We start from the raw sequence: 26,897 nt of genomic DNA on the forward strand, positions 1-26,897 counted from the left end.
TTGTTAACAAAGAAAGGAGGCAGAACAGCTAAATAGTGAACAGCAGCTCTGGTAAGTTAACTGCAGTAGCTTTAACTGCCATAAATATGATCTATGTCATCAATTAATATGCTTGTTTGTATTATATATTATTATTTATACAACTTATATGGATTTTCATTTGGTTTTATATGTGATAGGAACTATTGTTATTTTCTATGTTGCGCGGGGGACACTTAGCCGATGCACAGCAACAAGACGACGCGCGAAGCAGCAGCGGTCTATATACTCCGTGCAAAGTGTTAAAGTTAAAGTGTTAAAGTTAAGTTTAAGTTTTTAAGTGATCTACTTTGAAGATTCATGTGGACTCATTTTCCCTCTCGGTGTTGACAGACAAATAAATCCGTCAGTAACAAGAACTATGGAGTCGTGTATTTCCTGGAGGGAGTGATAGGAGAGTTACTACTCTGTTAATTTGTCTATCGTGTCGTTTTTATGAGATGGGTAATATTGTTCCTCTGGTATGAATGATATTTGAATGGCCCGTGCTCTTGAGTGTGTGGCGGAATGCATGTTTTAGCTGAATTGCTAAAACATGACCATGCCATACTCCTAGAAAGACTAAAAATCTGGGTGGGACTCTCTGGCACAGCACTTAACTGGTTTGAATCCTACTTGAAGGACCGAGAATACTTTGTGTCTGTAGCTGATTACACATCAGAGCTGACTAAAATGACATGTGGTGTTCCCCAAGGTTCAATACTGGGGCCTCTTCTGTTCAACATCTACATGCTTCCACTAGCTCAGATTATAGAAAACAACAAAGTGTGTTATCATAATTATGCAGACGACACACAAATCTACATAACTATATCACCAGGGGACTATAATCCCATACAAGGGCTGGGTAACTGCATTGAACAAATCAACAACTGGATGTGCCAGAATTTTCTTCAATTAAACAAAGATAAAACAGAAGTAATTGTTTTTGGTACCAAGGACGAACAACTGAAAATCACCGCTCAGCTTCAATCACTGATGTTAAAACCCACAAACCAAGCCAGAAATCTAGGTGTAGTTATGGATTCAGACCTCAACCTGAACAGCCATATCAAGACAATTACAAAATCAGCCTACTATCACCTGAAGAATATATCAAGGATTAGAGGACTTATGTCTCAACAGGATTTGGAAAAACTTGTCCACGCATTTATCTTCAGCAGACTGGACTACTGTAACGGTGTGTTTACAGGTCTCTGTAAAAAGTACGTCAATAAGCTGCAGCTGATTCAGAACGCTGCAGCTCGAGTCCTCACTAAGACCAGGAGGGTGGACCACATCACTCAAGTTCTGAGGTCTTTGCACTGGCTTCCTGTCCAACAAAGAATTTACTTTAAAATCCTGCTGTTGGTTTACAAAGCACTGAATGGTTTAGGGCCAAAATACATCTCTGATCTGCTGCTACCGTATGAACCATCCCGACCCCTCAGGTCGTCTGGGACCGGTCTACTTTCTGTTCCCAGAGTCAGAACTAAACATGGAGAAGCGGCGTTCAGTTTGTCTGCTCCACATATCTGGAACAAAGTCACAGAAAGCTGCAGGTCTGCTGAGACCCTCAGCTCATTTAAATCAAGATTGAAGACTTTTCTGTTTGCTGCTGCCTTTAATTGAACCACGTTCAATTACTATATTAATCAATTTCTGCATTTTACTACTGCATTTTATTTCTTACACTGTTTTTTAATGTTTTAATGAATGTTCTTAATTGTTTTTAAATCTCCTTTTCTTTTGCCTTATGTTTTGATGCTTTTAATGGTTTTATGTGAAGCACTTTGAATTACCTTGTTGAAATGTGCGATACAAATAAACTTGCCTTGCCTTGCATTGATTTTGACTCATTGTTCGTTAATGCCGCCGCATCCCGTCATGCTGGTATTCATGTATCTGCACTCATAGTGTATTTGTAGGTGTTGAGCTTCATTTTTACGAGTGCAGGCCCAGGTATAAAATGCACGGCCCGCCACTGAGTTAGGCGTAGTCCGATATTTCAGCAGGAACAGTGAGACCTTGTCCTCAATGTTCAGTGAAGTGTAAGCAAGCTTTTTCATACCTGCCTTGAACATCTGGACATCTCTCTCTGCCAGACCATTTGTTGCTGGAGGTCCTGGTGCACTTGTGGTGTGCAGAATTCCATTCTGTTTGTCGTTCCCCTGTTTGTTATTGTGTGCTATGTGCTCTGTGTTTTTCCTCTCTCTCCAGACACCTCCCATGGCCACACCTCTGATTAGTGCACAGCTGCGGACACTCCAGCCGATTACCTCCCGCAGGCTGACACACCAGACTCAGATCCCACTAATCATTCCCCTGGCACTATATCAACCCTGGTCCTGCAGTCTCAGGTTGTCAGTTCGTACCGTCTTTCACCCGTTTCGTCTTCTGCCTTGAGCGCCTGCCTCCGGTGTCCGCAGGTCCGGGAATCCCCCGTACCCTCCGTTGTGTTCCAGTCTTCATGTCGGAACAGTCGTCACAGGCTTCATTCCCGGACCAGCTTCAACCCGGTACTGTCTTCTGCCTAGAGTACCTGTTAATCTGCCTGCCTCCCGTGTCGATCCACGGGACATGACATCGTCGATCTGCCTGCAGCCCTGTGTCGGACCAAGGGATCCACACAGTAATCCTGCCTGCCTTCCGGTATCGGTCCACGGAGAACCACCCCGTCGATTCCCGCATGCTGTACCTTCTAAACATAAAGTATTTTCATTTCCTCAATCCTGTCTCGTGGTCTGCTATTGGGTCCTGTCCAGAACTCCCTTGACACTCAGTCCATTTCCAAATCACTTGTCCTCTGAGCAGTCTGTACAATGTTGCCAAGACTGTGCTTTGCTGTGGCACAAATCTTCCATAGTAATTAACAAGTCCTAAAAACACCTGGCACTCCTTGACGTTACTTGGAGCCGGAGCATCCTGAATAGCTCTCACTTTGTCCTTTGAAGGGTGTGTGCCCTGCTCATCCAGCACATGGACCAGGTACTCTATTTCAGTTTTGCCAAACTCGCACTTAGAGTGTTTCACTCGTAGTCTGTTTTCTTGAAGCCGTTGTAGGACCTTCTGAAGGTTGTGGAGATGTTCCTTCTCGGAGCGTCCCATAATGAGCAAGAAAAACTACCACTGGTAAGTCTTTCATTCGATTTTCCATAATTCACTGGAATATAGACTGTCCAGAGCTAATTCCAAAAGGCAATCTGTTATAAACAAACAATCCTCTGTGGGTGTTGGTAGTGTATTTCTTGGAGTCATCATCCAGCAACACCTGCTGGTAAGCTGTAGCTAAGTCTATCTTGGAGAATACCTTACCTCCACTAAGGGTTGCTAACAGCTCCCCTAAACGTGGCAAGGGGAAGGTTTCTGTTTCAACTGCCTTATTAGCTGACACTTTATAATCCCCACATAGGCGGAGTGACTTGTCTCTTTTCATCACGGGCACTATGGGTGCTGCCCATTCACTGTGCTTAACTGGAATGCCAGTTTCCTGAGCTCTTTTAGGAGGTGCATCAGGTTTAACTCTGATTGAGGCTTTGATGTCTTTCAGAGTCCCCAACTCCTCTCTGAACACCTCTGAATATTTATCTAGCGCCTCACTAAGTGATCTACACTTAGTTTCATACCAATGCTTTATCTGCTGCCATCCCTCTCCATTGATGTGTTTCTCTGTCGGCAGTCTCCATGTTGAGAGCGATCTCAAAAGCCTTTTCAAAAGTCAGATCATTTTCAGAGAGTAGTCCTCTGGCAGTCGTCGTTTGTTATTCCACCCTATTTCGTCAAATGTGTCATCTTTTGGCTTTCTTGGCTGCACCAGATTTCTCAAAAGCCCATAAGTAGCCGCACCCATTACACTGAGAAGCGTGGCTACTTGCTTATCTTCGGCTATGTCATTAGCTTCGAAGAACTGTTCCATCCGTTCTATGTACGCTGACTGTTAATTTTCTGGCTTGAACTCGTCAATTCTTCCAAACCAGGCCATCGTACTCACTGCTACTGACACAGAGTGTCTCTCCTTCCCTGCGAGAAACGTACTTTCTTATCCTCGTCGCTAGTTTCTGTGGTGTATTGACGAGGCGGACACAGAGGTAGCCTTTGTTCACTTCATTCGGTCATGGAAAAACACCCTTTTTCCGTACTGCGCATGCGTGCTACAACCACTAGAACAGGACGTGTTCACGGAGGTCCAAAAAGCATTGGTACTCATTACAACCATATAACAATTATTGTGATCAATATACCACACATAGCATACAAAGATTAAATGTCTTCTTTATTACCTCAAATAAAACAATCTAATTTGTAAAATAGTACTAAGCATGTTACCAATACTTTGTTGCACAATGCATGCTACAATTCTAAAGTGGAAGTGTCTGTTCTGTACAGCAGCAGCAGCAAAGTCGCAGCACAAAATAGCAGGCGTCAGATTTCTGTTATCGTGTGACAAAAGTTAAGGAGAAACCTATTACGCTTTTCCTCCTTCCGGAGTTGACCCACAGGACGATGTTAGAGGATTTGGTGTCGACGCAAAAAGCAAAAGGGCCTTTTTGATAATATTTCGGATTTAAACCCAATGCTAATAGGGAACCTGATAATTAGGCAATCTGTAAACTGATGAAGGTGGCAGTATCTGGAGGCAACATCTTCAATCTAAACACACACCTTCAAGACCACCACCACCCCTGGATTCCACCAGGAGCAGCTGCGCTGCTTTCTAGCTGCGACTCGGCCACTGAAGTTGATAGCGCCACAGTGCGTTTCAGAAGTGCAGGCTCTCTGTTACGCTAAAATTACGCACCGACAGAGAAAGCTTGAGCCCAGATACACAGTCATCACTCTACAGACACTGAGCGTCTTCGACAAATATCTTTTACTGTAAAATGTGAAATCTGTTTCTCGCTGCTCCTGAACCCGTTCATGCAGATTCTGGTAGTGGCCTACTGTGCTGAGAATGTCTCGGACACATCCTCCATCCAAGACATGGTGAAACCACACACCCCAGCCCATCCACCACTCTCTGTACTACGGCTGTTAATTCTCCCAATGTGAGATGGGCCCGGCTACCGCTCAACTTAGTCACAACTGCTTGCTGTCCTGTACTCTAGAGAACTCAGAAATACATTTTCGTTGCAGACTGAATACTCATCTGCTCAGACTGCAAATTATAAAAAACTGTTTCTCTATATTTTATTGTTTTTAAGTAACACTTGAAGTATACAGCATATTTGATAAAGTTGATGTACTTGCATGATTCTTGCAGTTTTTGGGTTCATCCACACAAACTTATTGGAATTTGCTTTGAATAAAAGCATCAGCTAAGTAGATGTAATGTAATGCCAAACTTAACAAAGAGACAAACCCTAAAGTCAAGACTACTACAAAAAGTGTGAAAAGTGGGAGTTTTTCAGCAAACCAGACTGCATTTCCTATAGCTGTTTCACAAAACAAAAAGTATTCCAGTCGATCTAGTGGAAGGTTATTAATGGTAAGAATTGCTTAACAGCAATTCCTTTCACTATACTTGACAACAAAGCAACAGGGAGTCTGCTATATGTTAGATGGATGTCAATGGAACAGTGGGAGTGTACCAAAACTCCAAACCACAGAGAAAACTTTGTTAGAAAGGTGGTAAAAATGATACTGAAGCTGGACGCTCAGTTGACAGTTTATTAGTTACACATGATACAACAGTCCTGCAATACATCCTCCCTTCATGAAGGTTAGAAGGTTTCATCTTTGTTGAAACTGTTTGAGGGGTGTAGATTCAATTCATGTTTTGGAGGCTGTAGTTTGTGATGCTGTTCAGTTGTATTATGTCAGTGTCAACCCCATTCATGTCAATAAGTGTAGTGTAACTAACCTACCCTTTTCTCTGTATCAAGCAATATGGCCATACAGTCTGACAGCAGGTATAAATGGCTGCATTTACATCATGCATTTATCCTAATGTGATACCCATTCACACACAAACACACTCACACAAGCACTCAGCCAGTTGCCATGTAAGTAGCTCCTGGCCTTGCCATGGGGGGCAATTTGGGGGTCTGGAATCACCAGCCCTGAAATCAGTGGACCCCTGAGCCACAGTCGACTCAGCTGTGTTACACATCCTGGTAAAAAGTAATTTTCAATAACCTCAGAGTGAATTTGGATTTATGTTTTTCAGCATTATTCTTCAGTTGTATAATGTAACTGTAAATTGTATTCAAACACCATCACCTCCCTTTGTGCTGCCTCATTGGCATTGAACTCCCTTCTAACTCTGCCTCTCTTCCCACCAAAGTTGGAAACACAAATTGAACTACAACTAGAACCATCACAGATATATGCAATGACAATACCATATTATGATTATAATATGGTATGGTAAGGTGCTGCATTGGAATTAATATAGATATTTACTGTACATTTAATATATATACAAGTAATACAGGTACATGTAGGTATATGTACTAATAACAGAGGTGTCAAGTATGGTTATACTACAGATATTACTACTAATACCGCGTAAATAGTGTTCCAATTTGAAGTAAATGGTCTACAACTTATGAAACACATGAGTTTAGTTACAGCAATGTCATGTGACACTGTTACACAGTTTGTATTTAAATTTTGATACATTTGTAATGATGAGCATGCAGAAGTGATCACCCAGCTAAACCCTGCAGCCGCTAGGTCAGACATGTCTTTTCAAGGTGATCACATGGAAGCCTCCATGACACAGAGCTCTCCATCCTACTGCTGCCACAACGGGAATATTTTAGAAAAGGCTACCAGAGGTGGTTCATTCAAAATCTGTAATGCCCCAAAGCTTTCTACACACATACATCCCCTTACATAGAATGCCTTTTCCTTATTGCAACAGAGACATTTGTAGAATTGTAGCTCTTGCCCTAACATAACCATGTTTTAAAATGAAAACACATGAACACTAAATTAAACTGTGCTGCCTCAACACAGGAGACCTTCAGCAGAGAAAAACAAAGAAATACACACGATATCCGCCACCACACATTCTCATATTGTATATTATTATTGAAAATTCACAGAAAACTAAAATTTCACAGAATTATCTGATCAGATAAGATCTGCTCTTATTATTATTATTATTATTATAAAAAAACAACATCTATTTGAAGTACGACATTAACCACTGCCTCATTGTGGTTGTGGAAAGGGAAGATATATCTGCATTACAGTAATTGAATTCAAAATGTTCTGTAACATTATGATCGTTAGAGGAATCCATCCTCAAGCCTTTCACTGTTGAAATTTATGTTTATTACAAGCACTTGTCTCTGAAGTGATTCATATATTTCTAACAGAATAAATTAGTGCAAATGAATATGTTGATGTCAGCTAACTATTTTGCACATGTTAATAAACTTTTTAAACACAGGTTCACAGCAGCAGGATTGTAGTGCACGTGAAACATTTCTGCCTAATCACAGCTGCTAGAGACTTCTGATGTCAGGACAGGAAGTACAAATGCTTTAGATACAGAGCATTTATACGACAAGAACCCGGGCAGAAGGAGGAGGCTTTTTATATTGCCTTCATAACAACAGTTGCAGCTTATTTTAATGTGTCACTATCAAAACATTCAAATTCTTTCAAATGTTATTGAACATATGGAATCACTTAATTTTCCATAAAAATATCTTCTTAAGAATGTTCAAATTTTAAGAAACTCAGCAAGCATTTAAAAAGGTATAAACGTTTCAATTCCTGGACAGTTGATGAGCAGTGAATTGGTCAAATGCATGCTGGACTTTGCATATCACATCCTCCCCAGCTTTTTCATGTCAACATTATTCCCTCCATCTTATAACAACATTAAAGATATAGAAAATTACATTTTAGCCTAAACTTAAAACAGCAATCAAAGTCTCAGGTGAAGCCAACAGCAAACATCTGTCTCTCGCTGCCTTTTTTTAATTTACATTAGCATTATACATCAGGCCTCTATATTGATGAATAAAAACGCATGCAATCAGCAGCCACACTGATATCAGTAACACTTCGGTCTATACAAGATCAGAGTCCAAATAATGTTACAGTTACAGAACAATGGCAGACTAATTCCATATCAGATGTCTGTTAGTAAGGTATAGGACAGGTGCAGAGACTTGAGCCAACACTAACACACTTCCTCTCAGGAACTGTTTCAACATCAATACACGGGCTGCTTCCACTCAACAAATCTGCCGTGGAAGAAGCTTCTGATCTCACAACTGTTCCAGCGTTCAGAGCCACCAGCTAGTGTTGAACATGACAGGCTCCTCCTGCACGCTTGTAGCTTCAGCAGCAGCTTTCGGACCAGCTCTTGTCAATTCGAAATACGAATGTGCTCAGTGCAACCTGCCACAGCAGTCAAACTGAGCACAAGTTGACTTTTGGTCTTACAAGATGCAGGCTGCACAGCCAAATATCAAGCATTGCATAATTAGTTTGCCTTTAGTTCTCCCTCCATTTTGCTCCTTTATTGACAAGCAATCGAGCCGCTTCTTGTTTTGAAGCCTTACAGCGGGCGATAGCAGACCTGCCATCCGCATGACACCGTGATCAATACATGCAGTTAAGAGCTATAGCGTAACCTGAAAGACTATGTCACTACAGCCGCTACGTGGTCGTACATCGTGTTTTGGAGAGGAGATGATTGAATCGATAAGGATATGTTGGCACTGTGTGTATGGGGCAAAATTAAATGTGAATGCAAATAGCAGGGAAAATGACATTATTGCTGAATCCAAGTGCGCCTGTTCCAGTCGGTGCTCATTGCACTGCCGTTGGTATTATATTAAAAATATCTATATACTAAGCGAGGAGGCTCTGTTCAAGTTAACTTCACTTTCCTATTCTACTGTTTCCTGTAGTCTTTAAAGTTCGTGGACACGTACCGTGACACAATATCACCGGTGACATAATGTAATGTTATTTAAAATCCAAACGTGTGCCTTCCCTTGTTTTCTCTGTGGTCCCAAAGTGGGTACTGATTGACACAAACTTTTTCCCCAGCTCACCCCGCTCTCATAATTTAAATAACCCCGATATTTTAATTCAAGAACTGAGTAACCGTTGACTTAATTTACACCAAACTTACCCCAGTCGCTTTGACATCCTTTCTGTTGGGTTTTTCTTCACTTTCAACTATTTTCCGAATTTTTAATAATTTTTTTCTCATATTTTTTGCTAGACGCGGCGGGCCTGAAAATTGTTTGCTTTCCTCTCTTTCGAGCAGCCATTGTGTGTATGCGCTGCGATGCAACCGCACTATGATTTAGCCACGCCCATTTGAAGTCCCGCCTACTTGTGTTTTTTGATTTGTGTAAGGCGCTGCCAGTTCCACTTCAATGTCACCTACAGTCCTGTTCAGTGAAACTCCGTTTTTTGACTTGCTCGATGTACTGTCAATCGTTTAAATTTGGTTTAGCACAATTTAAAACGATAGGAAGACAAACTGTCGGCCGAGTAATTCTATTGGCTCTCTTTATTGTCAGTCTGCGTTTTTAGTGTTCAGGGGTTCCTATTGGCGGAAGTTGCCGTCAGTTATCGGTGACGGTGTAGCTGATTTTCCTGGTGCGCTGTTGCAACAACGAGAGTGGAGTTGTCTCGAGCATGACGGAGAGGTTATATACCGTGTAGCTTCATTAGGTAGCCACATGTGTGCTAAGAGTATTGTTGTTCAATAGCCTTTTGCTAGCAACCCAATGGGACAGCAATGACAGCACCATCTTTGAATCGCCGTTATTAGCATTTGTTTTGGTCTTATCAAAACCTGGATAATCTTCACTGCTGTGTTGATATCAGGCGCATTGAGCAGTCATTACGCTCCACTCGCGCTGGATCAAAGTGTGTAGCCTGTTTGTGTAAGGTATGTAGGTATCAACTGTGTCACGTTTGTCATTCCGTCTAAATGAAAAGCTGCTACAAAGTGTCCTGTTAGCCGTTTGGTAATATCAGTGAAGGTCAACGTGTTACACTGTAGCAGCGTTACATATAGTGGAGGACGTCCTCCAGATCAGTAACACGTGTTGTTGTTAAGTTTACACCACGGGTTGATACGACTAACGATATGTCCTACGAAAGAAAGAGACATTCTTCAATTCGGGATACATTTCGCATTACATTTCTGGATACAATCGCTGACTTTGTTTCGGTATTAATTATAAATATGATCCATTTCATGATCATTTTAACTTCACTTTTATACTCTCCTTAAACACAATCTGGTTAGTAATAGCAAAGGCGTAAAAATAAGCTGAAAGTTAAACAGTAAAATGTGACTGTGGCTCTGTGGAGCAGTTAGACCTTATGAATAGGATGTTTCATAATATTTGGTTTTACATTCACTAAAGTGCTTGTTTTTGCCTCTGACAGACTCTGATTGTTCCTATTATGTTACTGGCTCTCAAGGAGAAGTCTTGGTGGAGACATGAGTGCCAGCCGCTCACAGTTTGTAGTATTGGTGTACAGAAAGCGTAGCTTGGGGTTATCTCAAATATATTTAGATGATTCTGAAAATGTGGATGAGGTCTTTACATTTGATGGTGAAGAGCCTTCACACCGTGTTGGTATTTTACTTGTTTCAACCAACATTAGCCGTCACCTAAAGCCAGTTCATTAGAAATGTGATTGTAGTGCTGCAAATCAATGAATCAAATGTAATCATGTGGAAATAAGGAAGTATGAAGATTCTGCATCAGCTGCACAATATACGTTCTTCTAATTGACACATGTTTACTCTAACATTCTCCAAAAAACCAGAAGGCCAATGTAGAAACAAACAGGAAGATACATTTGCTCTCTTCCTGTTCAACATGAATCTTACACAAGCCTCCAAAGACAAATCACATATGTTTTGACATTGTAATGAAAAACTAGACAAAGATGCATTCATGAGCACAGCTACGTATTCTCTCGCTAGGTGTCCCAGCATCCACACATTCAGCTGACAGTTACCAGGTTAACAAGGTCGACCAGTGTTGCCCGGTGCACTGGGTGCTACCACCGACTAGTGGTATATAGGCTCCATTGCTTCTGAGCCACAGATGAGAGGCCGGCTGAGTTGTAACTAGTGGTGCAACTCATCATAAACTCAAGGTTCAGATCGGATCTCAGATCAGACTCATGGATCGGTTTCACGGATTGAAATGGCGCAAAAGAAAAAGAGCAAATACAACCACTAGAGATCCCCTATCAAGTTTTTTTTTTGCCGTCAATACTAATTGCCAATCATTGATGATCAACACTCAACAATCTATGTTTTATCATTAATAGGCTAGCTGCACTTTTCACTCTCCCAAATTCCAAATAATGTCCCTCCCAGTTCCCCAGAGTCCAAGTCTTCAGAATCTTGTGTTGTCCAACCAGAGAGAGTCACTTCACTGTGAGCTAAAACAGGGTAAAGCAGGACATCCTCACTTTGGACAAACAGACACTAGCGAATATTTTGAACTTTTCCTTTATAAATGATTTAGATTTTAGATTAATCGATCCGAAATTAGATAGCAAGTTTGTTAGTTCTCCTTATCATCAACAAAATGATAAATTGACTGGTGTTCACATTGGTAGTGGTGCATCAGAAAATGGTTTCTATGAATTGATTTCAGCCTCTAGCTTCTAAAGATGTCATGTTTAGAATGCAAAATTACAATATTACAGTAGGTTCACCTATTTGAAAGTTGCCTTCGTAACAACATATCTGCTGATTTTACTAAATATAAAATGAACTGAGCTGTATAAATCAGTTACATGTGATAACTATTTGTAATAAATACACTCACACACAGAAGAGACCATGTGCAATAACTGAACCTGTTTTATATGTCTATCTTTACACAGGTCTGAATGGATAAAACTGTACGGAAAGTTCGAAATCAGGATAGCAACCCATGCATCGAAGTAAGCAAACCGGCCCTTTACATCCTGCACGCTGTCAAACATCTGTCTGCTGCAGGGACGGGACAGTGTCCATTATGCTGCGTTCACACCAAACGCCAAGTTACTCTCGGGATCATTTGTGTTTATTTGTCGTTCGCACTAGACGTGCCGGAGAGGAGAAGTGGCTTATCTCCATGGAAACCATTATTAAGCCATTTATTTCCGCCATCAACCATGGAATGCTTAGTACTTGTTGTGGAAGTCCCAGATATCCCGGGAAACAAAACGCCTTTCATAACATCATCCAGAGCAGCTCCGTGGATTTCATCGAGCTGTATTCACTGTGTCTAGCAAGCCACACGTCGGCTGTTTACTACAGCTGTATGAACACAAGATAAAAAGATTTTGCTGTGATTTAACTGCAAAAAAGGGATGCCGAAATAACTATGTAATGACGCCGATTTGTAAAAAGTCTGAATTCATGTTTAGTTCGTTCTCTCCGCAAGACGACAAGCAAATAACTTTTAAAATACTTGTCTTCTCAGTGGAGCTCGGATCGATCGGTGCTAGGCTATGCTAACATTGTAGCAGCTCCATCAACACTCACAATAACGTCATCTAGACGTAAATACGGCAGCGTCTTTTTCATTGTTCGTACCATATGGTTTACACACCTATAGTTATATAGTTTGGTCCGGTCTCTACTAGTATGAGGTGTCGTAGAGCTCTGGGTGAACACAGACGACTACAATATTTGTTTCCTCCATTTCTGATTCAACAACGTCAGGATGTCAGTTGAAAAAGTTCAGATTTCGCATCCATTCGCGTCTTTGCATTGACTTTGTATGTAATCTCGTCGCGCAGACAATTTGCGTCGCAATTGGGGTAAACACAGCATAAGTGTCTCATTCTGTTCTGTTGGTGGAACTTCTTCTCTTTCAGGAAAGTGATGCCTCCCAGAAGTGTTTGGGGGCCTACAACTATGATTCGCGCATGTGCTCAGCTTATTTCCAGAGATATAAGAGCTGTCGGAAATACTGGGTGAGTGTATGTCTCCAGCGTCAAAGACAACAAACTGAAGAATCAAGAGTTGATAAAAAGCGGAGCGTTGTATTTGTGCTTGTACTAGTAAGCCGATATAAGCACATTTCAATTGTAAAAGACATGAACGAACTCAAACCTCAAATCAAATTTCGCTCAATATTTCATCAAGAAAGGGCTGAACTACCTTGTGGTCAGCTGTGGAGCAGCTGGTGAAATGATTATCATCTGTAAAATAACGTCAACTAACCTTAAAGAACTGCAGAACAGAGCGTCATTAGTTTTCAATAATCTTCTAATACTGTGCAGTTATCACCAAGTACAAAATGAGCTTTCATGAAGTGTTGCTGAGTAAAATCACACACAACTTTATTTGTTAATTAGTGGTTTATTCCATAGGGAGAGATGCATGCAGCATAGTAAACAGCACATTGCTGATTGGAACAGCAAAACCTGTCAACCGTGAAGGACACATTGTGGCCCCAGTTTTGTTACATTTTTTAAAAAGAAAAAAAATGATGACATCTTAAGTAAAGAGTTAAAAATGAAACGGCAAAGTATGGTTTACATTTTGTACTACCTTGTCATTTGCAAGTGCCTTCATCATTTCAAGTGTTTGTTGTAAAAAGAAGTATCAGAGCTCACTGGAGAGTCACTCACACACCTTCTCCAGTCACCTCACCTGGCACATCTTCACCACCTGTACATGGAGATGCTGTCAATTAGCAAAGTGAGAGGTGACAGATCTCTCACAAACACTCAAAAAAACCCTTTTCTTAGTCTTCCTCTTGGTGGTCTCTGTAATTCACCGTAGAGACCCACTGATCAGCAACTCATTTCTATGCATCAACATTCATAAGGTGCTTTGTATTGAGCATATATGGTGTGTAGAGGGCGGAATGTGAGGCTGAGCCAGCTGCACACATTTACAGGTTGTTACAGGAAATAGCTCACTGGCAAGCATACTCAAGGTTTTATAAATCTGAATATTTTGTTCCTCCTTCATCACAGGAATGCAAACATTTAGTGTGGATCCTACACTCTGTTTTATATATGAGACCCCTGTTCATGGGTGGGAAGACGGCACAGGTTGTCCTTGATGCTGCAGTCGCGGCACCCTCTGGTTGGTCAGAGTGCTGGCACAGTGAAGGACAGAAGGGAGTGAGAAGGAGCCGCTCACGGCACCGTGCCTCATGAAGGTGTTCAGGTAGAGAACAGAAGAAAGTCCACTAATGTTAATTCGAAATTTAATTAAAAAAAAGGGAAAAAGAGTCCCAAGTATTCGCTGTCCTTCTGAATTTACCAATAGGTTTAGGCACCCCCCCTTAAAAAGAATAATCACAAGTGAAGCAATAGAGGCCGAGATATCTTGTCTTTTAAACCTCTTTGTTACATCATTTTGACACAATTTTACATCTTAAGAAAAACAACGAGTCACCTTTGACGAGGGCGGAGCTGCAACCTTTCTGAAACCCTGCTGTCACAGCAGCACACACGCTTCAGTATGCAGAGTCACAACATTAAATGCACCTCTTGTAATAAATCTATCCATTAATTAACATTTGTTATGGACACAATATCTAATCAGTTTGAGCCAATCATTAGTTGTAGAGGAGATTCTTCTTAGATTTCAGATAAGTTTCTACAAATATTTTTTCGGAAGAGGTTTTGTTGTTTTCTTCCATGCCAACTGTGAGGATTGTGGTCCTATATGGAACACAACTATATCTTTAAGAGTTTCTACCAATAATGCACAATGTCCAATAAGGTACAGTTAGTCATATGTTTTAATGGACAGCTAAGCATTTTATGTTTGCCTCCTTCAGCACAGCATAATGCAACAGAGGAGAAGAGACGGTGTGCGACCCGACATGCCCACTGCTGCAGAGAGGCAAGAGATGCTCGCTGCTATCGGAGGCAAACCATACTGAGAGTCAGCAAGGTAACGCAGAGACATGGCGCGGACATTTACTACACACCGGCACACTGTGGTGATACCACTACCATGCTTTGGCTGGTTACACTGACTCAAGGCCTGACCTGTCCTCAAACTCAGGTCGTGTGGAAGTGACCATCTGTAGTCTATAATAAAATGACAAGAAAAGGATATTGTGTTGTCAATATACAGTTGTGCTCTTGGGTGTCCACTTGTTAAGGACCTTGACTATTCATGATGAAGTCTGCACAAAACAGGATCTCAGTTGTACGGGACGTTTTCCTTCAAACAAAAAGCTCTTAACTCATTTCATGTAGTGTCAGTCCAACAGTCATAAACCTCAATAAACAATAACATGAAACTGTTTCTAAAGCAACCTGTGTGATGGGCATCTGTCATCTGTCTAACCTCAATACAATGGGAGTATTGTATCTACATGATTGTTTGACTGATTTGTTTAGTTTGATTTCATTCTGTTTTTGTCCTTATTTCTTGTGTTGTGTTTTTTGGAGTCCCGTATCATTCGAAGCTGTCAGGTCTCAGGTCTCGCTTGTGTTGTCTCTTGATTGTGATGGGCCAGTTGAACAGAGATTTTACAAACCAGCGCCTTCAAAATGTATCACAGTATTCTCCTTTAATAATTTGTTTTTGAAAGAATAAATTATTAGATATTGTTATTGTTTATATCATTACCTGTATTTTCTTTATGTACGTATAATGTATAACTGTCAAGTGTGTATGATCATAATTGTATGAGAGATAAGAGAAGCCTGACCACAGCACCCCAATCCTCAAAGGGAAGAAACAGGCTCTTATTACCGGTATGTATTTTGTGCTTTTGTTGATATTATAAGAGAGAACATCATACACATTGGCTACATTTTTGAGATATGGCGATCTGAAAGCTAGTCATGATATCCAAAGCCAGAGTGAACAATAATCAGATGATTGACAATTTTATTGATTCCATTTGCTGTTTGTTTGGAAGTTATGTCACAAACCGGGCCGCACGGCCATGACAGACGAGTGAGACACACACAACCAAGCAAATTAACTAATTATTTATTCACTAAAAGGCAACATAACAGGCAAACATCAACAGTGGCGTGTGAAGTCAGCAATTTCAGCAGTGTGGGTGAGTGCATGAGTGGAATATGTGTATGTAATGTTAAGTACATAAAGACATCATCCCCAGATAACACAATGTGCACTGCTTGAGCCAAGGGCTCAATGGAAATCATTAAGAGATGGGACAGACAGCACCCAATTCTGTTTCAATCAGGAGAGACAAGTTTGATGTAGAAAAGATAATAGTTTATTATAAACATGATATGTGATTATAAAGACTTGACAGAGTCTTTGGCGCTTGGACTCTACGGGGAGATTTGTAATGGAGGGGCGTCTGCCCTGAGCAGCAGAAGATAAATCCTCCAAAAGGAAAAAAATAAACCACAGCCTAATATTCCCCCAAATGTTTATTTACCAAATGGGAATGAAACTGGTCATGAATGATCGATGATATAAACTAGCATAAACTGCTAAGAGATGAGGCATAACAAGGAGCATGAAAGAAATGTGAGGTGAAGAGATTAGAATCAACGATTTACCATTAATCAGTAAACATGAACAAAAGCGCTGCAATGACTAGGTCAGCACTGACCAGAGCAACTACGAGATCTACTTTTATTAGCTTAGCCAGCAATGGCTAACGGTCAGCAGTGACCTGAAGAGCAACAGTCTGAGCTTAGACTACGTGACTAGTGGACTGGAATAACAGGCATGAAATTATATAGATTTGGCTCAGCAGTAAGTCTCCATTACATGGCACTTTTAATGAATCATCCATCACTCATAAGACATTGAATGGATTTAACCAAAAGACGTCAGCAGTGACCTGAGAATTAGCAATGCGATGGATCTGATACCACTTCGATATACATGTCAATTAGAATACGATGATTGTGAGCAATTACAGAAGCAATGAAAATGTAGCAGATAGCCTATGATACAATTATGAGAATACAAGACTATATGAACGACTTGTACAAATAAAATGGATATGATGCTACTTTACAGATACGTCGATATAACACCACTTACCCGATATGATTTATATGACGCCACATATCAGAAGACCAATTAATACGGGAAATTAGTAGAATATTATGAAAAAAGAACAATTGCAGAATACACATAAGTAGTTACTGGTATTAGCAAAATACAATGGTTTTAAGTAAATGACAAAATAGATGAATATGTAGTAATCGAATACCTGGATGTGAAGAAGTAGCTGAACACATGAATATTAGTGATTAGCTGAATTATATATGAATCAGATCTGATGAGTTATCTTTTACAGTGAGCAGTAAAATAGCCATTGAGCTAACACGCCACCACCAGTTATATGCATGTATTGAGAATGTGGGCAGGCATGATTTTGGAATAATTTAGATGCTTAACGATGCAATAGTAGCAGATTATGATAATAGCAGGCAACAAAATGAAAGTGATAGCAAAAGCTCCAACACCAGTTCAAACATAAGGATAAGGATGTTTATTGTCTTTGTACGAACATACAACGAAATTAAGTTGGCGACTCAGTCAGTACAGCAGCAACAGTAAAAAAGTGTATAAAAATATTAAGACAAGACTATTTAAAACAAGACATTAAATAAATATATACAAGATAAAACAAGATAAAGCACAGGCATCAATGGCTTCAAAGTGAAAAATGTGCTTAGTTAAAGTGTTGTGTTGTTGATATTATGTTTGTTTCACCGCAGCACTGTCCGGTGTGAGCTGGGTCGGGTGGTGGGTGGCGGTGGGGGGGTGATGGAGGAAACCGCTCTGGGGAAGAAGCTGTTCCTCAGCCTGTTTGTCCGGGTTTTGATGGTCCTGTATCTCCTTCCTGATGGCAGTGGAACAACAGAGAGTGACCCGGGTGTGTGATGTCTGTACAGGTGTTTCTGGCCTTCTTCTGGAGACGGCCAGCATACACAGTGTCCAGGACAGGCAGGGTAACTCCCACAATCCTCTGTGCTGTTTTAACCACCCGGGCCAGGTCCCACCTCTTCGCTGCTGTGCAGCTGGCATACTACACAGTAAAGCACTGACACAGGATGCTTTCAATGACACTTCTGTAGAAGTTAACCAGAAGTGCAGGGGGCAGGCCAGCTTGTTTGAGCTTCCTCAGAAAGAAGAGCCTCTGCTGGGCTTTCTTCACCAGGTGTGATGTGTTCAGGGACCAAGTGAGGTCTTTAGAATGTGGAATGTGGAATTTGATACTGTCCACCCTCTCCACCTCCTCCCCACTTATGTAGAGTGGCGAGGGTGTGGTCTTCCTGGATCTCCTGAAGTCCACTATGACTTTTTTGGTCTTGGTGGTGTTCAGGACCGGGTTGTTGTCCGAGCACCACTCAGCCAGATGTTGGACCTCCTGTCTGTAGTGTGTCTCGTCGTTGTTGGAGATGAGTCCCACCACAGTGGTGTCATCAGCAAACTTCACTATTGTGTTGGAGGAATATGTGGCGGAGCAGTCCTGGGTGAAGAGGGTGAAGAGGGCCGGGCTGAGCACACAGCCCTGCGGTGCACCAGTGTTCAGGATGGTGGTTGTTGATGTCAGGTTGCCTATCCTGACATTCTGTGGTCTGTTTGAGAGAAAGTCCAGAATCCATGAACAGAGTGATGTAGAAAGTCCAAGGGTTTTGAGTTTATGCACCAGTTTATGGGGGATGATGGTGTTGAAGGCAGAGCTGAAGTCAATGAAGAGCATCCTGACGTATGTGTTAGGGTGCTCCAGGTGAGACAGGGCCGTATGAAGTGTGATGGAGACCGCGTCCTCCGTAGACCTGTTTGCTTGGTACGCAAACTGGTGGCTATCCAGGTCTGCTGGGAGGATGTCCTTGATGTGTGATAGTATCATCCTCTCGAAGCACTTCATGATGACAGGGGTCAGGGCGACTGGGCGGTAGTCGTTGAGGCAGGTGACTGCGGTCTTCTTCGGGACAGGGACAATGGTGGTAGCTTTGAGGCAGGTGGGGACTGCAGCTTGTTGCAGGGAGAGGTTGAAGATGTTAGTGAACACCTCTGCTAGCTGGTCGGCACAGGTCTTCAATGTGCGGCCAGACACTTTGTCTGGTCCTGCTACCTTGGTGATATCGATGCTCCTCAGAGCGGACCTCACCTGGTGGTGCTGGAGGAAGAGTGTCTGCTCCTGCTTGGGCCGGGTCTTCTCAGCTGTTGCTCCGCTGTGCTGTCTGTCAAAGCAGCGGTTCAGGGTGTCGGGGAGTTCACTGTCCTGACTGATCTGTGTGGTGCTGCTCTTGTAGCCAGTCCGGGTTTTAATACCTCTCCACATGCTCCGGGGATCTTGTTCTCGAAGTGTCCCTCAATGCGCTGTTTCTATCTGCACTTGACCTCTCTGATGCCCTTCTTCAGGTCCCTCCGGGCACTTTTATAGGCCGGTATGTCACCAGACCTGAAGGCAGCGTCTCTTGCTCCAAGCAGTAACCGCACGTTTCTGTCCGGCCAAGGTTTTTGATTTGGGAACACTTTGATGGTTTTGGTGGTCGTTACTGTCTCAGTGCAAAAGTGTAGGTAGGCCAGGACAGCCGAGGTGTACTCCTCCAGGTCAGCTCCCTGTGCAAACACTTCCCAGTCCGTGCTTTCAAAGCAGTCCTGCAGAAGTGAAGCGGCGTCGTTGCTCCATAATGGTTTTGACAGCTGGTCTTGTTTTGCAAATTACTGGTTTATATGATGGAGTCATTAACAGAAAGAGGTGGTCTGATAAGCGGAGGTGTGGAGATGGTGCAGCTTTGTAAGCTCCCGAGATGTTGGTGTACACCTGGTCCAAAGTGTTCTTGTCTCTGGTTGGGAAGCTTACATTTCTGTGGAATTTGGGCAGCACAGTCTTTAGTTCTGCGTGGTTGAAGTCTCCTGCCACAATCACAGCTCCCTCCGGATGAGCGTTTAGCTGGTTGCTAACAGTGCTGTGTAGCTCCTCCAGAGCTAGCTTCGCGTTAGCATGTGGTGGGATGTAAACAGCTGTGATCAGGATGGCAGAAAGTTCCCTCGGCAAATAGAACGGTCTGCATTTCACAGACAGGTATTCTAAGTCCGGGGAGCAGTGTTTCCCAATGATGTCCGTAGCTGTACACCAGTCATTGTTCACGTAGCTGCACACTCCTCCACCTCTGCTCTTACCGGAGTCTGCAGTCCTGTCTCCTCGGTAAACCGTTCGACCCGCTAGCTCGATAGCTTCGTTGGGAACGGCACTGTCCAGCCAAGTCTCTGTAATTACCATCACACAGCTGCTCATGTTGTGCGACGTAATCCTTAGCCTCATTTCGTCGTTCTTGTTGACGAGTGACCGGGAATCATGACTTACGAGGGATTTAAGGCACACTTAAAGATGGGCAGAGTCTTAACAATCTATTTATCTATACTTATTGTATAGAGCAGGTCCAGGGGGAACTCTATGTGGACCTGACATGAATGTAAGTTAGTCCTGATGGGCACCTGCCCATCAGGACTAACTTACATTCATGTCACACCTTGCATGTTAGCCCGTCATCAGTGTATGAATGGGTGAATGATGACATGTAGTGTTAGTTGTAGTGTAGGTCGGAAGACTGGAAAAGCTCGATAAAAGTACAGTCCATTTACCATTTACTAACACCCCAATACTGCAACGTATGCGATTCCACTAACAGATCCCCAATGCTGCTGCTGCATTTCAAGTGATTGATCAGTAGTTAACATTTATTATGACAGATGCTGCGTTAATGAGTTACACAGAAATTCTTTGGCGCTTGAACTCAAAGAGGAGATTTGTGATCGAGTTGTGATTGCCCTGAGCGGCAACAATATAAATTCCCCCGTGGAGTCCAGACACTGGTGGTGATGGTGACTGATGAGGTTGATGGAATGATGAGTTGATGAAGCTGATGAATGCACAGCTGGATGAGGTGAGAAACCCATTTCTCTTGTCCGAAGCAAACAGAAGCAAGCTACCTGTGACATATCAGGAAAAACTGCTGGAAGTGTCATCTGACCGTGGCCTCCAGATGAAGTTTGCCACATCCACACTCACACAGTTTTGGGTGTGTGTGAAGCAGGAGCACCCTGACCTGGGACAGAAAGCTTTAGAGCGGCTATGACCCTAACCCTCCACATGTTTTATATGAGGCCTCCTTCTCTGCAATTGACTGTGATCAAAACAAAGCAAAGAAACCGACTGCCTGGAGAAGAGCTTGATCACAGCAGTTGCCTCCCTGCCACCAAGACTGACAAAGATCCTCAGTGAAGCACAAGCACAAGTTTCTCACTGAAATGTAAATGCAAAAGCACTCAGTTCAATGCAACAATACAATCTTCAGTGTTGACAGTTTAATGAATTAGACACTGATGGTACAGCGCTGTGTATTACATATGTTTTTCAACCAAAAATGCTTTGCGCTGGTTAGGGGGTACCTGGCTGAAAAAATATTTCACAAGGGGTTGGCCTACATCACTGAAAAAAGGTTGAGAACCACTGAACTAGAGGACCGCTACCAGAGACACACAGACTTCAATACAAGAGCTCACGGTCTCAGGTAGGCTATCATTAACGTCAGCCTTTAACTTTCAGCCGGGACAACCGGGACTTTACAGGGTTTCTTTTGCTCGCCACATGTTAATAATAGCGGACTCCTAGCAACACAAACTAAACATGATCTATTTACTTGGTAGGCGAACGGCATTTTAAACAGCAGGTTAACGGATTGTTACAACATTTCAAACTACAGGTTAACGGATTGTAACAGCATTTTAGAACTACAGGTTAACGGATTGTAACAGGATTATAAACTGCAGGTGAACGGATTGTTACAGCATGTTGAACAGCAGGTTAACGGATTGTTACAGCACTTTAAACTTCAGGTTAACGGATTGTGACAGCATTTTGAACTACAGGTTAATGGATTGTGACAGCATTTTGAACTACAGGTTAACGGATTGTGACAGCATTTTGAACTACAGGTTAACGGATTGTGACAGCATTTTAAACTACAGGTTAACGGATTGTAACAGGATTTGAAACTGCAGGTTAATGGATTGTTACAGCATTTTAAACTACAGGTTAACGGATTGATTTTCAGACCCCCGCCCTCTGTAAACTATCAATGGATAAATCCAAAAAAATAAAAGTCACGGAGGAAAATAGAGAGTTTAACTCTGCGTGGACGTCTTCATTTGCTTTCACTGCCAACGATGCTGGCTTACCTCTGTGCTTCCAGAACAAGCACACAGCATGTTCTGAAAAGTGTCACGCTGGAGATGAGCGAAAGAGAGCGATTTCTCAGCTGCTGCAGCAAACTGAGCTTTTCATAAGAGTTTGACATTGTTATATCAGGTAAAATTGCAAAAACAATGTCAAGAATTGTCTTTATTCTTGTTCTATATTTTCATAAATACAACAAACTATAGTTTTTGTATGTATAATATAACTATATATACAACTGTATAAGCTGTGAAATCAAATAGCTTTTGCGGCTCCAGACTAATTTTATTTGGTTGAAAATAGGGCAAAATGGCTCTTTGGGTAGAAAAGGTTGCCAACCCCTGGGTTAACAGATTGTTGCAGCCTTTTAAACTACAGATTAACGGATTGTAACAGCATTTTAAACTACAGGTTAACGGATTGTTACAGCATTTTAAACTACAGGTTAATGGATTGTTGCAGCATTTTAAACTACAAGTTAACGGATTGTTACAGCCTTTTAAACTACAGGTTAACGGATTGTAACAGCATTTTAGAACTACATGTTAACGGATTGCTACAGCATTTTAAACTACAGGTTAACTGATTGTTGCAGCATTTTAAACTACAAGTTAACGGATTGTTACAGCCGTTTAAACTACAGGTTAACGGATTGTTACAGCATTTTAAACTACAGGTTAACGGATTGTTACAGCATTTTAAACTACAGGTTAACAGATTGTTACAGCCTTTTAAACTACAAGTTAATGGATTCGCCCACCAGGAGAATAGATCATGTTTAGTTCTGATACATAGTTAGTTGCTTAATTGTTCTTTTTAGATAGTGTGGTAGCTCTACATTCACCTCAACCACCGGGTTATCTGTGATGATTCTGCAAAACCACCTAGTTGTTGGAATGCTGTTAACTATTTTTCTTTGAATCTTTATTCAACTTCTATTATACCTCTTCTTCTCCTTCATTTTTTAAGCTACAGAAACCATTCAACTATCAAAATGTTCAGGTCTTTCACCAGAGGGGTGCTATGACTTTTCATATTTCTAACCTTTAAACGTTTTGAATTATTAAGCTTTTTATTTTCAATGGGAAATCGCGAACACCTGTGCGCTTGAAGCCATTTGAAAATATTCTCCATAGAGATCCCATTGAAAATAAAAAGCTTAATCATTCAAAAAGTTTAAAGGTTAGAAATATGAAAAGTCATAGCACACCTCTGGTGAAAGAGCTGAACATTTTAATCGTTGAACGGTTTCTGCAGCTTAAAATATGAAGGAGAAGAAGAGGTGCGACGGAAGAAATAGAAGTTGAATAAAGAAACAGGATAACAACAGTTGGAATGCTTAACAGCATTCCAACAATTAGAAGAAGTAGTAGAAGACGTAGTATCAGTAGTCATAGTAATAGCTGTAGTATTGGTCGTAGTATTTAATATCACAGTGGTAGTAGTAATAGTAATGGCAGTAGAAGATGTAGCAGTAGTTCTAGTAGCAGTCGTACTAATAGCTGTAGTAGTATTACTACTTTTAGTAGCATGGATAGCAGTAGTAGTAGTAGCAGTTGTCGTATAAGTAATAGTAGTAGTGGTAGTAACAGCAGTAGTGGTAGTAATAATATTGATGGTAGCAGTAGTAGCAGTAATAGTAGCAACAGCAAAAGTTATAGTAGAAGTAGCAGTAGTAGTAATACTATATTAGCAGCAGCAGTAGTAGTTAGAGCATTCATTTTTTTAACAAAAAAGCCTAATTTTGAGCTTGTTTAAATACAGTTAATCCATGGGGCTTTTATTTTGAAAGGGTGGTGCTGGGTGGGGGGGGAGAGGAGACATAATCATAATGTTTGACACACATAAACAGAGGTTATTAAATGCCTGGCTTCATCACAAGCAGTTCAGTTAGAATTCACTCTCTGTGGCTTTTATTTTGAAATGGGGTGTGGGGGAGAAGGGGAGAGGAGACAGAATCATAATGTTCGATAAACACAAACCAGTTATTAAATGACAGGCTCATCACAAGCATTTCAGTTAGGATTCATTCTGTGGGGCTTTTATTTAAAAATGGCGCGTGTGTGTGGGGGGGGGGGGGCTGGAGAGGGTGGAAAGACCTCTAAAGATCCCTAAGACCTGAATGACTGTATGAGAGACAGAGAGAGAGAGGGAGAGGAGTGTATGTGTGCGTGTGTCTGTGAGTCTGTGTGTTTATCAACATCACTAATTGGCTCAATCGCAAACACCTGTGTGCCTGAAGCCATTTCACAGAGATAAAACAGGGAAACACCTCTCAAACAAATCATCAAAACTCCCATAACCGTAGCTCCTATTGCTCCGATATTAATAATTGAGGGGAAGAATGAGTTGAAGAACAGATCCTGTAAAAATTGTGTCTGTAGTGTAAAAAAATGTGGCTTAACTGGCGATCTAGGAATGGGGTACCATGTTCTGTGGAAGATGTTTTTGAAGCAGAATTTAACATTGGTCTCTATGGAGCAGAAAGTTGGTTTTCCTCTCAATTAATGGCTTCCGTGTCAAATGTGGAACTCTGTGGGATTCCACAGTAATTTTTCTACGACAAGGACAATATTAGCTACTTCTACATTATGCATGAAGAGTGAAGATTGTGGACACAGTGGCAAAATACGAATGTTTTTTACACAAGAATCTCAAGCTGCTCTTCACTCTAGCGGTGACATCACGCACTCTAAGCTGCGCAATACACACCCAATATAAAGTCAGAAAAGGGCTGAAAAATCATGAAAGTTAAATTGCTGCAGTTCCAAAAGTTTAAAAGATATCAAAAAGCTGAATCATGTTGGCAATAGTTGAGGGTTTTCTCAACATGTGAAAGTTGAAATGGTGTCTGTAGCTGAAAGTATGAGGAAGTTGAACGATTTGAAAGTTGAAGAAGTTTAAGAGGATTTGAAAATATTCTCCATAGAGATCCCATTCAAAAATAAAGTTGCTAAAAGCTTAATTCAAAAAGTTTAGATTACAAAGCTGAAAAGTCAAAGCACCCCTCTCCTGAAAGAGCTGAACATTTTGATATTTGATCAATTTCTGTAGCTTAAACAAATTTCAGAAGTAGTGATATTTGTAGTAATAGTAGTAGAAGTTGTAGTTGAAGTAGAAGTATTATTAGTAGTAGAAGTATTAGGAGCATGAGAATAAGTAGTAGTAGTAGCAGTCGTGATATTTGTAATAGTAGTAGTAGAAGTCGTAGTTGTAGTAGAAGTATCATTAGTAGTAGAAGTATTGGTATTTAGAAGAAGTATTCGTATTAAGAAGAAGTAGTAGCCTAGTATCAGTAGTAGTAGTAATAGCTGGTCGTAGTATTTAATATAACAGTAGTAGTAGTAAAAGTAATGGCAGTATTTGAAGTAGCAGTTGTAGTAGTACTAGTAGCAGTCTTACTAATAGCTGTAGTAGTATTAGTACTGGTAGTAGCATGAACAGCAGTAGTAGCAGTTGTAGTATAAGTAATAGTAGTAGTGGGTAGTAATAGCAGTAGTGGTAGTAATAATATTGATGGTAGCAGTAATATCACTAGTAATAGTAGCAACAGCAAAAGTTGTAGTAGAAGTAGTAGCAGCAGTAGTCGTAGAAATATTAGCAGCAGTAGTAGTTGTCGCAGTATTTGTAAGAGCATTCATTATTTCAACAAAAAAGCCTAATTTTGAGCTTAATATTTACATACAGTTAATCCATGGGGCTTTTATTTTGAAAGGGTGGGGCTGGGTGGGGGAGGGAGGGGGAGAGGAGACATAATCATAATGTTTGACACACATAAACAGAGGTTATTAAATGACAGTCTTCATCACAAGCAGTTCAGTTAGAATTCACTCTCTGGGGCTTTTATTTTGAAATGGGGTATGGGGGAGAAGGGGGAGAGGAGACGGAATCATAATGTGTGTGTGGGGGGGGGGGGGTGGAGGAGGGGAGAAAGACCTCTAAAGATTCCTAAGACCTGAATGACTGTATGAGAGAGAGACACAGAGAGAGGGAGAGGAGTGTATGTGCGCGTGTGTCTGTGAGTCTGTGTGTTTATCAACATCACTAATTGGCTCAATCACGAACACCTGTGTGCCTGAAGCCATTTGAAAATATTCTCCATAGAGATCCCATTGAAAATAAAAAGCTTAATAATTAAGGTTAAATAAGGTTAGAAATATGAAAAGTCATAGCCCCCTCTGGTGAAAGAGTTGAACATTTTGATAGTTGAATGGTTTCTGTAGCTTAAAAAATGAAGGAGAAGAAGAGGTGGGACGGAAGAAATAGAAGAAGTTGAATAAAGATTCGAAGAACAATAGTTGGAATGCTTAACAGCATTCCAACAATAAATGCACTTCAGCTCCTGCTGCCAGACTGTCTTTTACGTACACTAGCTGGCCTAGCTTGTGCAGCTAACGTCAGCTAACAGCTAACTTCATTCATTCAGCAACATTCATGCAAATATGCTAAACTGGCTGAAATCGGGGAAACTGTCAGGTGGAACATCTGAAGCTATCAGTCATAAAAGAGGAGAGGGACAGAGAGAGGAATCGGAGGCGAGAGGAATGGAGAGGTGCGTTGGGGAGAAGAAATCGAGTCAGAGAAAGATGAGACGGAGACCGAAAAGGAGGAAGGGATAGCACAGAAAAATCGGGAGCACATCGCGGAGTCAAGGTGAAAGAAGAGGAAACGAGAGTGAGCATCAGACTGGGAAAAAAAAGAGGAAATATGATGAAAATGATCTGGGTCTGGGCTTCACTTGGATTGCCAATGCAGATTGCC

At 41.4% G+C, this 26,897-nt stretch overlaps 1 protein-coding gene across 1 annotated transcript in view; it reads left to right on the top strand.

Moving 5' to 3' along the window:
- Positions 1–9,610: 9,610 nt before the first annotated feature.
- The window catches only part of chchd7 (coiled-coil-helix-coiled-coil-helix domain containing 7), a 40,668-nt gene continuing 23,381 nt past the window's right edge, over positions 9,611–26,897 (top strand). Inside the window, exons 1-4 of the mRNA XM_079291761.1 lie at positions 9,611–9,892; positions 11,863–11,922; positions 12,844–12,942; positions 14,774–14,884. Coding sequence (XP_079147887.1) covers positions 11,869–11,922; positions 12,844–12,942; positions 14,774–14,884 — 264 coding nt within the window. The 5' untranslated portion in view covers positions 9,611–9,892; positions 11,863–11,868. The remainder of the gene's footprint in view (positions 9,893–11,862; positions 11,923–12,843; positions 12,943–14,773; positions 14,885–26,897) is intronic.

Source organism: Melanostigma gelatinosum, assembly GCF_949748355.1.
Source record: "Melanostigma gelatinosum genome assembly, chromosome: 20".
In the NCBI taxonomy this organism is placed as follows: domain Eukaryota; kingdom Metazoa; phylum Chordata; class Actinopteri; order Perciformes; family Zoarcidae; genus Melanostigma; species Melanostigma gelatinosum.